Source organism: Caretta caretta, chromosome 20, assembly GCF_965140235.1.
Source record: "Caretta caretta isolate rCarCar2 chromosome 20, rCarCar1.hap1, whole genome shotgun sequence".
In the NCBI taxonomy this organism is placed as follows: domain Eukaryota; kingdom Metazoa; phylum Chordata; order Testudines; family Cheloniidae; genus Caretta; species Caretta caretta.
In genome coordinates, this window is record NC_134225.1 from 20,545,739 (window position 1) to 20,558,840 (window position 13,102).

A 13,102-nucleotide genomic window follows, 5' to 3' on the forward strand; every position below is an offset into this window, starting at 1 on the left:
CAGCACTGGCCCCAGGGCGGCGTTAGGGGGCGCTGTGCTGTGGGGGGGCTCGGCAGGGGGCGCTCTCCCCCCGCAGTCAGCACTGGCCCCAGAGCGGCGTTAGGGGGTGCTAGTCATGCTAATCGCCCCGTGCCCCATGCTGCCCCCGGGCCTCGCGGGGGAGGGGATGTCCATCACACTGCACCAAACCAGGGGCTGCTCCGCCCGAGTGGCTTTATTGAATCACACACTGCACACGGGGGGTCATCGGGGGGGATGCTTGGGGGTCCCAGTGCGGAGGGGGGAAGCCGCGAGAGGCAGCAGGGAGCCCGAGAGGCCCAGGCTGTGATTCACCTTCTGCCTGCGGGTGGGGGGAGCAGGAGAGGGGGTCGGGGCATGAGGAGGGGGCAGGGGGCTGTTTTCCCCCCTAAGGTGGGGAAGGGGAGGGGCCCAGCCCCAGGGAGCCCCGCTTGCTCCCCGGCCTGAGGGGTCGCCCTGGGGCAGCTCCCCATCCTCCACGACTGACTTGGGCCCCTGGCCAGGCCCAGGGGCAGCCCTGACCTTCACCCTGCCCCCCCGCCAAGGGCAGGAGCTACGTGGGGCTGGGGCTGCTGCCCCACTAACCCTGGACCCCCGGCCCTAGAGGCCACCATGGGGGGTTGCTGGGATCAGGGGCGGGCTGGCAGGGCCTAGGGTCTTTGAGGGGGCGGCTCACAGGCAAGGGCCTGGACTGGAGCTTGCTATGCCTTTAATACCCTCGCAATGGCCCTGCGGGGGGGGGGGGACTGAGCTCCGAGCCCCCCCCGGCTGGCTACAGCTTCCCCTCCTTCTTCTTGGGGCGGTTGCGGCGCTTGGTCTTGGCTTCAATGATCTGCTGGGACTGGCGCTTGAGGGCGGCCCGCGTCACCACGTCGCCCTCGTCCCCGCTGTCTTCCTCGTCTGGGGGCAGAGACGGGGGGCGCGGGCTGGTGGGGGGGGCAGAGCAACCGCTGCCCCCCCACACCCTGCGCTGCCAGCAGGCCTTGCCCCCCACCCCACCAGCTCCCCTCACCCCCACAGTACCACCCCAATTCTCTCCATAGCCCCACTCCCAGCCCCCCCGCTCCACCTCACCCCCCCCCCAGCCCACATCTCACCCCCTGCCACGCGCACCTTTGCCTCTTCCAATCTGGGGGGACCCCCCCCACACACTCACCATAGTACATGTCCTGCTTCTGGGCGACAGGCAGCTTCACCCGGACGTTGGCGCTGGGCAGGCGCCCCTCCAGGTTAGCGTGGAACTGCGAGAGAGGGCAGCGTTAGAGCGGCCGGGGGGCGCCTGGCCCAGTCCCGGGGATGGGGGACGGGGAGGCTGGAGGGGCTGTCAGGGAGGGGGTGAAAAGGGGAGCCCTGCCCCGAGCCCACCTCCTCCTCTGCGATTTTCTGCAGCAGCTCCCTCTGGTCCTGGTCGCCCAGCTCGGCCAGCACCTTGAGCAGCTTCTCCTCTGTCTCCGCCAGCAGCTCCAGCACGTAGTCGCCGGCGACCTCGTCCGGCGGGGCCTCAGCAAAGCGCCCGTTCTTCTGGGGGGATAACAGTGTCCACCGCATGGGGGAAACTGAGGCACGACTGTGGGCGGGGACTCGCCGTAGGTCAGTGTCAGAGCTGGGGATAGGACCCAGGAGTCCTGACCCCCGATCCCAGCAGCGTTCATGCCAGCCTGCGACTCACCAACCCCCTCCCTTGTGTTTAGCCCAGGGCGTGGCCAAGGGGCCCCCTGGTGGCGACACCGGCCACTGCAGGGCAAGTACAAACTGCAGGGTCCGTCTGTGTCCGTCAGCCCCTTCCTACCCCCAGCCTGGCCTGGCCCCGGCAGCCTGCAGGGGGTGCTGCGCCAGGGGGCTGCCCTCTTGTCGCTCACCAGCCGGATGTGCTGAACCTTTCTGGCCAGGTGCTCCACGCCCGCCTTGGCCACCAGCAGCACCCGCGTCACCTTGTCCAGCTGCCCCTTGGCCACGTCGCGCTGCGTCTCCTCCTGGCGCAGGTGAGTTCGCAGCTCCTCCAGCAGGCGCTGGGCCCTGGGCAGGGGCAGGGTGGGCATCAGCGCTGTGGGCACTGCCTACCCCGGGGCGGGGCAGGGACAGAGAACTCCTGCCCTTAGCTCCAGCCAACACAGGGGGAGCTCTTGCTCCCAGCCCCTCCCCCCCCCGCTCTAACCACTGGCTCCCACTCCCCACTCAGAGCTGGGGACAGAACCCAGGAGTCCTGCCACCCAGCACCCCCACTCTCGCTCTAACCACAAGCCCCCACTCCCTGCCGAGAGCTGGGGACAGAACCCAGGAGTCCTGTCACCCAGAACCCCCACCCCCACTCTACCCACTGGCCCCCACTCCCCACCCTTACACAAGAGCCGCGCCCCCCCCCCCCCCCACGTACTGAAGGGCTCTGGGGCCTCCTGCCTCTACACACCAGCAGGGGTGGGGGGGTTTGGCAGCTCACCCCGTCATCCGGGCCTCCCCCGAGTAGGTGAGGGCCTGCAGCTCGGCCTCCAGCGCCTCCTTCTCCTCCCGCAGCTGTACCAGGGCCTCCTCGTTCTGCGTCGTCAGCTGCTCTAGCTGCTGGAAGGTCTCTCCTTGGGCCAGGAACCGTTTCACCACCTCCTGCCGGGGGTGCGGGGTGTTAGAGCCCCCCAGGGCCATGGCCAGGCCCCTTACACCCCTCTCTGCCAAAACGCAGCCACCTCCGGGGAGGGTGGAAGTGGGCAGGGGGGCTGGGAGGCAGGACTCCTGGGTTCTCTCCTCCAGCTCTGGGCGGGGAGTGGAGGCTAGTGGTTACTGCAGATGGGGGGGCTGGGAGGCAGGACTCCTGGGTTCTCTCCTCCAGCGGGGAGGGCACTGCCCATGCTGCGTTGTCCCACCAGCGTTCCAAACCCCCCAAGAGAATCAGTGTGTGGGGAGAGACGAGGGCAGCCCAGTGCCCAGCTGGCAGGGACAGCCAGAGGCCTGGCACCCATGGCCACCCAACTGCTCGCTGTCCCAGGCAGGGGGCCGGCACCCGCGGCTCTTCCCGCTCCGGCTCTGGCCGGGGAAGCCGATAACCAAGATAGCTTGGCTGTCAGCCCGCCGTCGCCATGGCAGTGGCTCCGGGTGAGTGGCGTGGGGCGGGCGTGAAGGAGACCAGCCGGCTGGCACCGACCTGCTTCCCAAGGACCTTGGGAGGTGGCACGTCCCCTCCTCCCTGAGACAGGTAGCTGGGGGGTGGGGCCCCGCTGGCCACAACTCTCCTGGGTTGGGGGGTGATTTCTGAGTGGGGGCACCCCCACGCGCTGCCGGGGGGAGTTGGCGGGTGACTGGCGGAGGTCGAATGATGGGCAGGTCGTTTGGCTGCCATGCGATGGCGACGAGGGGCCATGAGCGACTCGTGGGGGTCTGGGCTGGGGAGAGGTCATGGGACTGGCCAGAGGGCACCCCCTCGCTACCCCTGGATCTACCCCAGCCTCGGGACCAAGACCTATGCCATGGGGGGGCGGGCTGAGGGAGGGGGAGAGGTTAGAGCCAGGACTCCTGGGTTCTGTTCATGGCTCAGGGAGGCAGCGGAGTCTAACGGTTAGAGCAGGACTCCTGGGATGTATCCTTGGCCCTGAGAGGGGAGCGTATCCTAGTGCTTAGAGCCCGAGGTGGTTTCGGCTGGGCAGTGCTGGGGACCTGGGGGCGGTGCCGGGGGCAGAGCCCTCCTCAGCCTCTCACCCTGGAGTTGGTGACGCCGGTGGCCATTTTGATCTTCTCGAAGGTCTCCTCCACCGCCACTGTGCCCAGCAGCTGTCTGGCGCGGAGGATGGTGCCCTTGTTGCGCTGGGCGTTGTTCAGCAGCTCCTCCGTCTGCAGGGGCAGGCGCTCCCGCAGGGCCTGGGGAGAGACGCGGCGCTCAGAGCCCCCCCGCCCGGCGCGTTCGCCACCCGCAGCCAGGCCTGGGCCAGGTCGCTGCCCCCACCAGGGCCTGGGCTCAAATCCCGCCAGGGGCTGCAGCCGCTTGGCCAGTCTGTGTGAAATAAGCAGGGGTGCAGAGGGGCAGACACCCTGCCCTCCACCGGCTGTGTGTGGGGAATGCTGACCGCGCTCCCCCTGCCCCCTACTGGCCACGTGAGGATGGAGCATGCTGACTGCGCTCCTGCCCTCTCCGCCATGTGGGGGTGTGGCATGCCGGCTGTGTGGGGGGGACCGCACTCCCTCTGCCCCACCTGGGGAGTGGAAGTCCCAATTGCTGGCAGCGGTGCCATTAGGCCTGGATGGGTGCAGGGATAGCTCAGTGGTTTGAGCACTGGCCTGCTAAACCCAGGGTTGTGAGTTCAATCCTTGAGGGGGTCATTTAGGGATCTGGGGCAAAAATTGGGGATTGGTCCTGCTTTGAGCAGGGAGTTGGACTAGATGACCTCCTGAGGTCCCTTCCAACCCTGATATTCTATGGGTCTCACGTAAACCCCTATGGGTGGCCCTGGATCCAAGGTAGATGACATTTCCCCTCATCCTCCACTACCCGCAGCCCACAGCTGAGCAGACACCGGGGGAGGGGGAGATAAGCCCCAAGGGTGGAGGGCCGGCATGATGCACCGCTTCAGCGCTATGGTGGAAGCGGAGTGGGGACTAGTGGTGAGAGCAGGGGCTGGGAGCCAGGACTCCTGGGTTCTCTCCCAGCTCTGGGAGGCGAGTGGGGCTAACAGTTATGAGCTGGGGTTGCTCAGCTGGAGAGCTGCTGCTGTCCAGGGTGGGTGCCGCGTACACCCTCCCCCCCGCCCCAGCCTTACCCGTCTCTCCGCCCGCTCATTCTGTGCCCTCCTCTCCTCCACCTGCTTCTTCAGCTCCGACAGCTTCAGGTCCCGCGTGTACCTCTCCCGGTAGATGCTGTCTTCTTGGAGCTGGAGCTGTTCCTGCACGGGGGGCAGTTAACACTGGGTCAGCCCCCAGAGGAAAAGCCCGGGTGCGGGGCAAAGGTCAGTCCAGCAGACACTGCTGGTCACAAGCCCCCGGGTCTGAGCTGGGATGGAGCAAGTGGGTACCGGCCAGGACGGGCCCCCGGGTCTGAGCTGGGATGGAGCGGGTGGGTACCGGCCAGGACGGGCCCCCGGGTCTGAGCTGGGATGGAGCGGGTGGGTACCGGCCAGGACGGGCCCCCGGGTCTGAGCTGGGATGGAGCGGGTGGGTACCGGCCAGGACGGGCCCCCGGGTCTGAGCTGGGATGGAGCGGGTGGGTGGGTACTGTCTCAGATGGGCCCATGGGTCTGACCTGGGATGTGGAGGGTACTGGGCTGACCCACTGGCCTGAACTGCTGCAGGATGGAGGAATACCCACCTCGATGCACCAGGGTCCTGATTCGCCCTGGTGGCCCCCATCTCACTGGGTGCTGCACTGAGCCTGCGTTTCCCCTAACCCCTGGTGGCCCCCCAATTCTCCATCCCCTCACAACTCCCCACCCAGACCCTGGTGCCCCCCTGTCCCCTGCCCAGACCCTGGTGCCCCCCATCTCCTACCCACACCCTTGTGCCCCCGTCCATACCCTGGTGGTATCCCGCGTGGCCTGTGCATCCGTGTTCATCGCTTGCAGGCCATGGAGCTCTTGGTGTAGCCTTAGGATCTCAGCTTCCAGCACGTCCAGCTGGGTCTGCGCCGTCAAGCTCTGCTCCTGGGGAGCAACAGTGTCAGCTCCCCACCCCGCTGTGCTCCCGAGGGCGGGGACGTGCCCGGCTCGGAGCCACCCCCAGGGCACCTGGAGCCAACCCTGCGGGTCTCCGGGGGGACCTCGGCGGGGATCCCACCACTCTGGATCCATGAGCTGGAGGTGGCTGGGAGCGGAGGGCCAGGCCCTGACCCCGGAAGCTCAGGGGGTGGGTGGGATGAAGGGGGAAATTTCTCTGTCCAGTACACACACGGCGGCCCTCACCTGCATGTGAGCTTTGAGCTGGCGGTACAGGCCGGTGACATGCTCTGCCTCCTCCACCTTCAGCCGGGCTTTCTCCAGCTGGTTCTCCAGCCTGCGCAGGGTCTGGGCGGGGAGACGAATGCCACCGAATGAGCCGCCCGCACACAGCGGGCCACTGATCCCCATGGGAGCCAGGCCCAGGGACTCCCCGGCTTTGAATCAGGCTGTGGGGAGCCCCCCACTTGCCTCCCCAGATGGCTGAGGCCTTGGCCTGCCTCCCAGGACCCCTGGTCCCCAGAGCGGGCTGAACCGAACCCTCGGATTAGGGCTGTCCGGGACCAGTTGTGCTGCAGACTTTACCGGCTCCTACAGCCCCGGCAGGCAGCAGGGCCGGCCAGCCGGGAGGAACCGGCGCCAAAGGGATTCAGCACAGCCTGGTGCCCATCTCGGAGCCCAGGGCACCCTCCTGTCACATCCTCTGGGCCTACTGCAGGGCAACTCCGGGCACCAGGGCCGGTTTGATCCCCAAATACCTCCCCATGTTTTGGAAACAGCCGCATCTGCCATTTATTTAGCAAAAAGAGAAGCCGTGATCACGCCACACACCAGGCAACCTGGGGCAGGGCGGGCGGCTCTCAGCACGGCAGGAGGGGCAGGAACGGCAACTTCTTATGCCCCCTCCCTGCTGCCAGTGCCGACTCACGGCAGCAAATGACTCGTGCTTGCATGGAGGGTGGGGGTGGGCTTAGCTTCCCTGGTCTCTCCCAGAGGCTCATGGGAAGGAGGCTCTGGTCTGGAATTCCAGAGACCAGGGTTCTAGTCCCAGCTCAGTCACATCCCCGCTCCGTGTCTCAGTTTCCCCACCCGTGAAACAGGGCCAGAGATTCTGACCCTGAGAACTGGGGCAGGCCCATGACAGCAGCGAGGGGCGCTGTCTCCCTCCAGTGGCTGGTCTGTGTCACAGGTTTATGAGTTTGCTACGGCTGCCCTGCTCAGAGCTCAGACCAGAGAGCTGCCTATCCACTAGGCCATGCTGCCTCCCCAGTATAATACAAGAGACATCAGCAGGAGGGAGACAAGGGGAGCCCAGGGACAAAGGGAAAGGTTAGAGGTCAGCAGGATGGGCAGTGCCCAAGGGCAGAAGCTTCCCAGCCAAAAAAGTAGCCAATGGTTTGTGACTCCCCCAGGCTGATCTGCCTCCACAGCCAATGGGGCAGCAGCTGGTGTTCCAAACCCTCCCCACCCTCCTTGTCCCCACCCTCGGAGCATGAGCCAGGCCAGAGATACCGTAATACACCTACTATTAGTGTACAGAGCCTGGCACAAAGGGTCCCGGGGCCAAGGCCCGGGTCCTGGGCACTATCGTAATACACCTAATAAACCACATTCAGCACAGAAGTGAACCTCCCGCTCCGGCTAACGCCGAAAGGGTGAGTGCTGTGCTGGGGTCAGTGCAAGCCTCCTCACCCCCCACCTGCCCCCCGAAACCCCCACTCACCTTGGCTGCCTCCACATTCCCTTCCTCCACCTCCTGGAAGCCCCGGGCCTCCCGCACCTTGGAGTCGTACTGCAGCTGCAGCTCCTCCAGCCGCCGCTTCCTCACCTCCACCTGGTGCTTCAGGTCGTTCAGCCGGTTGATCTTCTCGCAGAGGCGGTGGTTGATGAACTCGATGGCGCCCTCGGGAGGAGAGAGGAGGGAAAGGGCAAATCGTACAGGGCGGGGTGTTTTCCAGGCAGCGTCTCAGCTCCCACTGAAATCACCCCACCAATACGTCGCCCTCAGCTTGAATCAGACCTTCCCTGGGATCCCCGCCCCCAAACCCCATGGTTGGTTTCATACCAACAGGAAACAGAACTGACCCTTTCGGGCTCTGATCCTGCACAATGTTCAGCGTGGGATCAGAGTTACCCACCCTCAATCCCAACCTACAGCCCCCCGCTATCCCAGCCCTGCCCCCCCAGATCTTCTAATGCCCCTCAATCCTGACCCACAGCCCCCTGATATCCCAGCTCTGCCAGTGCCCCCAATCCCGACCCACAGCCCCCTGCCATCCTAGCCCTGGGCTCCCGACACCTCTGCAGATGCCCCTGATTTCTCTCTTTTTCTCTCCTAGAAATGCGGGCCTGGCGACCGTTCATCCGTAGCCTTGACCAGCTGGCCTGGCACACAGCACGGCGCAAAAACCCACACACCTCTCCACTTTTATTTTTCAGTGAGGCCTTTTCGGCAGCCCGGTCCCGGAACACCTCTTTTATGATTTGTTCCTCTCCCTGCAGAAAGAGACGGCTGCTGTCACCCTCAGAGCTCCTCGGGCCAGGTGACACTTCCAGTCCCGGCACATTGATCTGCGGAACAGACGCCCCGATTCCTGGACACGCCTGCCCCCACCGTCCCTTGGTCCAGTGACAAGCAGACAAGGTGGGTGGGAATGAGCTTTCACTGTTTGTATTGTGGTAGCAGCCTGGCAGCACAGTCATAAGCCATTGGGCTGAGCACTGTACTGTACATTAGGTGTATTATGGTAGCACCTAGGAACCCAAGACATGGGCCAGGACCCCATTGTGGTAGGTGCTGTACATTATTTATTAGGTGTATTACGGTAGCACCAAGGCACCCAAGGCATGGGCCAGAACCCCATGGTGCTAAATGCTGTGCATTATTTATTAGGAGTATTACGGTAGCACCTAGACACCCAAGGCACGGGCCAGGACCCCACTGTGTTATTTATAAGGGGAATTATGGTAGCGTTTAGGAGCCCCGGCCATGGCACAGGACCCGGTTGTGCCAGGCGCTGTACAGGCACAGAACACAAAGCCAATCCCGGCCCAGGAGAGCTTATCTAGGTCACTGGGAGAGGGTTCAGAGAAGAGCCAGGAGAACGATTAAAGGCCCGATAGCCGCAGGCCCAAGGAGCAGCATCGGGTCAGTTTCCCAAAGCGACGGTTAAGGGGTGGCGTGATCACGATTTCGAAGTGCCGGCGTGGGGACCAGCAAGACGATCAGAGGAGCTCCCCAGTCCAGCAGCCAAAGCCCTAACAAGAGCTGCAGCTAGACCAGTTCAGACTGGAAATAAGTAGCTCATTTTTAACCCCAGGGGAGCAATTCGCCAGGGCCTGCGGGGACTCTCCCTCCCCGCCCATTTTAAAGTCAAGACTGGCTCTTTTCTCTAGCTCCAACAGGAGATCATTCAGGGCAGTTCTGCGGCCGGCGTTCTTCACAGCTCAGCCTAGACGATCGCCGTCGTCCCTCCTGGCCCTGGAATCGAGGGCGCTATTCGGCACGCCAGGAGATGGCCGGTGAGAGTGCCAGGCAGCGAGACGGTGCCGGCCAGCGGGCTCAGCTCACCGGCTGCTAGATCGCAGTGGGAACACTTTGGTCCAGGAGGCAGATCTCAGGCACATCCTGCTGAAGCAGATATTTGGTTTCTCCTTTTGTCACCCACACCCTGGTGTGGAGAGAGAAGGGGGGGCTGCTACCAACCCTGCTCTGGAAAATCCTCCACAACACGTAGGCAGCCGGTGAGCTACGCCCACGGCCCATCATGCTGACCAATGCTGTCAGTTTGCTTAAGTCTCCCCACCTGCCTGTCTCCACCTGCCATTTCCTGTCTTGTACTTAGCTTGGAAGCTCTTCGGGGCAGGGATGGTCTCTTTGTTCTGTGATTGTGCAGCGCCTGGCACAACGGGGTCCTGGGCCATGGCTGGGGTGCCTCAGTGTTACCGTAATACACTTAATAAATAATGTACAGCGCCTGGCACAACGGGGTCCTGGGCCAAGGCTGGGGCCCCTAGGCCCTACCGTAATCCACCTAATAATGTACAGTACCTGATACACCCTCCACCTTCACACATATTCCCCATCTGTACACCCCTATACACTCCCCTGCACCCTCCTACATCCCCACCCCACCCCCATAGACCCTCACATCCCCCCACACCCCAAAAATAACCCCCACCTACCCCCATAGACCCACATGCTCACCCCCCCACCCATCCCCCAGACCCTCATGCTCACATCTCCCACGCACACCCCCAAAATAACACCCCACCCACCCCCACAGACACTCACCCCCACTTATACCCCCCACACCCTCATGCTCACATCCCTACATATACCCCAACCTGCATACACACACCCGCAGGACCCCATGTCTTCCGCACCTGCGCACCCTAAAACGCTCTGCCACACCCTCATAAACCTCCCGCCCACCCAGCCCCATACACCTCCCAACCCCACAGAAATGCCTCAACACTGGACCACAACAAGAGCTGAAAGAAGTCTCTGAGTGGGGGGCTGCTGCTCTCCAGCTCACGGGCAACCAAAGCACACCCTGAAGGGAGCAGGGCCACACACTCGTGCCACAGGCTCTGAGCGCCCTGCCAGCCCTGGGGACTGCTCACCGCCAGGATGGCCGCCAACTTCTTGTGCAGCTTTTTGTTCTCCTGCCTCAGCCAGACAATGGACTCCCTGTTCTTCTTGATGGTCCACTGGGAGCTCTCGTAGAAAGCTTTCCGGTCGCCCTCTACCAAGGGGGCAAAACAGCCCCACGTGGGGGAGTTACCAACAAGTACAGGCAGCTGGGCCACTGCCTGTCAGCCCCTCGGCTCGCCCAATCAAAGCAAGGGCTAGCATGGCCAGGACTTGGATGGGATACCTCTGAGATGCTCTCCCCTCTGTGCCACCAAAGAACCCTGGTCCCTAGGGGGCACTTATCAGCCAGATGTTCTGCAACTGAGCTAGAGAAAGGCAACCCAATAGGAAGGCCCCTCTGAATGCCTCCTTGCCTTGTTTAGGTCACTTGCTCTGAAACCTGGGGTACATCCACAGGAAATACAGGGCCCATCTAGCTCACCACCCTGACTCTGAAAGCAGACAGCTTCAGCGGAAGGCACAAGAAACCCTCTGCAATAGCAGATGGGGGCTAGTGTGCCCCCCAGAGGTCCCATCTAGTCTCTAATAGCTCAAGACTGGCCGAAGCATTGGGTTTTATCCCTTCCAATGCTCTTTGATAGCATGAACTGTTCTAACTCTGGATCTTGTTATCCAAAGCTAAAACCCTACCAAATTCTTGGCCATGAAAAATGCATCCCGGACCATGAAATCTGGTCTTTTGTGTGCTTCTACCCCATACTACACAGATTTCATGGGGGAGACCAGCGTTTCTCAGATTGGGGGTCCTGCCCCAAAAGGGAGTGGCAGGGGGATCACAAGGTTTGCCTTCAGAGCTGGGCGGCCGGAGAGCAGCAGCTGTCGGCCGGGCGCCCAGCTCTGAAGGCAGCACCCCGCAGCTGCAGCGCAGAAGTAAGGGTGGCAGTACGGCAACTCCCCTCTAATAACCTTGCAACCCCCCAGAATTCCTTTTTGGGTCCGGACCCCCTGCTATTACTGTACAACACCATGAAATTTCAGATTTAAATCCCGGAAATCATGAAATTGACTATTTTTAAAATCCTATGACTGTGAAATTGACCAAAATGGACAGCGAATTTGGTAGGACCCTATCCATAGCCAGTCCTTCTTCCAATCCTGCTGTTCTCCACCTCAGCGCCATCCAGTGGCAGGGAGTTCCAGAGTCTAAAGGCTGTGTGGCTAAAGCACCTCTGCTCTCCTCGCCGCCCCATCTACTCCTAGGGGATGGAGCACTGGACTGGGACTCAGGATACCTGGATTCTATTCCCAACTCTGCAACTGGCCTGCTGGGCAACCTCGCACAAACCATTTCCCTGCTCTGTGTCTCAGTTTCCCCTTCGGTAAAATGAGGATAATAGTACTAGCCGCCTTGGTAAATCGCTTTGAGATCTACGGACGAGAAGCACTATATAAGAGAGGGATTATTCTTCCTCATCATCCCCAGCTTGGGGCTGGATTTTGCTGTGCAGGAAGCTGTTGCTGGAGAGAAGAATTTAACCCCCTCCACCCCACTCTGGGTTAACAGCACGCTGGGGGCAGCTTGAGTTGAGAAGGAAGCACTGATGCAGATGGAGAGCCACATGTAGGGACCTCTCCCCCTTCTGAATGCTGACCCCCACCCCCCTCTCCTGCCCACCCCCAGGGCAAGCACCCCCACCCCACCCAGTGGGTGCGGAACAGCTACGTACCTAGGAGCTGTATCTTATTCTGCAGCTCTGAGATCTGCTCGTGGACTGGGGGCTTCACCCCGGCAGGGTCCAGCGTTGCTGGCATGGTGGCAGCAGCCCCCTGGCACTAGCAAGGTGCTGGAGAGCAGGGTGCCGAGGCACAGAGGCACGCTAGAGCTCTCAGGGGAGCACCCTGGGCAGGGAGAGGGGGCACCCTAGGGCAGATGGGGCACCCTGGGTATGGAGAGGGGGCACTCTGGGCACGGAGAAGGGGCACCCAGGGGAAGATGGGGGGTACCCTGGGGAAGATGGGGGGCACACTGGGGAAGATGGGGGGCACCCTGGAGGGCACCCTAGGGTAGATGGGGGCACCCTAGGGCAGGAGAGGGAGCACCCTGGACAGGAGAGGGAGCACCCAGGGGAAGATGGGGGGTACCCTGGGGAAGATGGGGGGTACCCTAGGGCAGGAGAGGGAGCACCCTGGACAGGAGAGGGGGCACCCTGGGGAAGATGGGGGGTACAATGGGGGGCACCCTAGGGCAGATGGGGGCACCCTAGGGCAGGAGAGGGAGCACCCAGGGGAAGATGGGGGGTACCCTGGGGAAGATGGGGAGCACAATGGGGGGCACTCTAGGGTAGATGGGAGCACCCTAGGGCAGGAGAGAGAGCACCCTGGACAGGAGAGGGGGCACCCAGGGGAAGATGGGGGAGCACGCTGGGGCAGATGGGGGCACCCTGGGGCAGGAGGGGGAGCACCCCAGGGAAGATGGGGGGCACGATGGGGGCAAACTAGGGCAGATGGGGGGCACCCCGGGGAGGGGAGGTGGCACCCCGGGGAGGGGAGGTGGCACCCCAGCGGGTGGCTCCACTCCCCTCAGTGCCCGAGCTTCCCCCGCCCGGCAGCCGCCTCTGCGCCCCTCCAAGGCCCCGCTCCCCATTCAACATCCTCCGCCCAGCTCGCCATGGCAACCAACGCTGACACAAAGCCTCCCATTGGCCGCCGGGGCGCGGGTGCGGCGGGGCATGATGGGAAGAAGGTCACCGGCCTTTGACCCACTGTTTGGGAGCTTGGTAACCGCGCTGCCCCACTCCGCCGCCGTCCAGTGGAGGAGGAGGAGACTGGGAGACATCCTCTTCTCCCCCTCCCGCTTCCT

The 13,102-nt window shown here is 63.1% G+C and overlaps 1 protein-coding gene across 2 annotated transcripts; it reads right to left on the reverse strand.

Moving 5' to 3' along the window:
* Window positions 1-196: 196 nt before the first annotated feature.
* On the reverse strand, window positions 197-13,032 carry ODAD3 (outer dynein arm docking complex subunit 3). 2 transcript variants are annotated; one of them, XM_048831710.2, is made up of 13 exons: window positions 11,970-13,032; window positions 10,272-10,393; window positions 8,064-8,141; window positions 7,369-7,548; window positions 5,892-5,993; window positions 5,508-5,633; window positions 4,758-4,880; window positions 3,703-3,861; window positions 2,456-2,616; window positions 1,878-2,034; window positions 1,384-1,536; window positions 1,175-1,259; window positions 197-918 (listed from the first exon to the last, which is right to left on the reverse strand). In XM_048831710.2, the coding sequence occupies exons 1-13, from the start codon at window positions 12,052-12,054 to the stop codon at window positions 791-793; spliced, it is 1,659 nt and encodes a 552-aa protein (XP_048687667.1). In that variant the 5' UTR covers window positions 12,055-13,032; the 3' UTR covers window positions 197-790. The 2 variants fall into 2 exon arrangements, with proteins under 2 accessions (XP_048687667.1, XP_048687666.1); XM_048831709.2 differs by having other exon boundaries at window positions 1,384-1,539; window positions 11,970-13,027.
* Window positions 13,033-13,102: the final 70 nt, after the last annotated feature.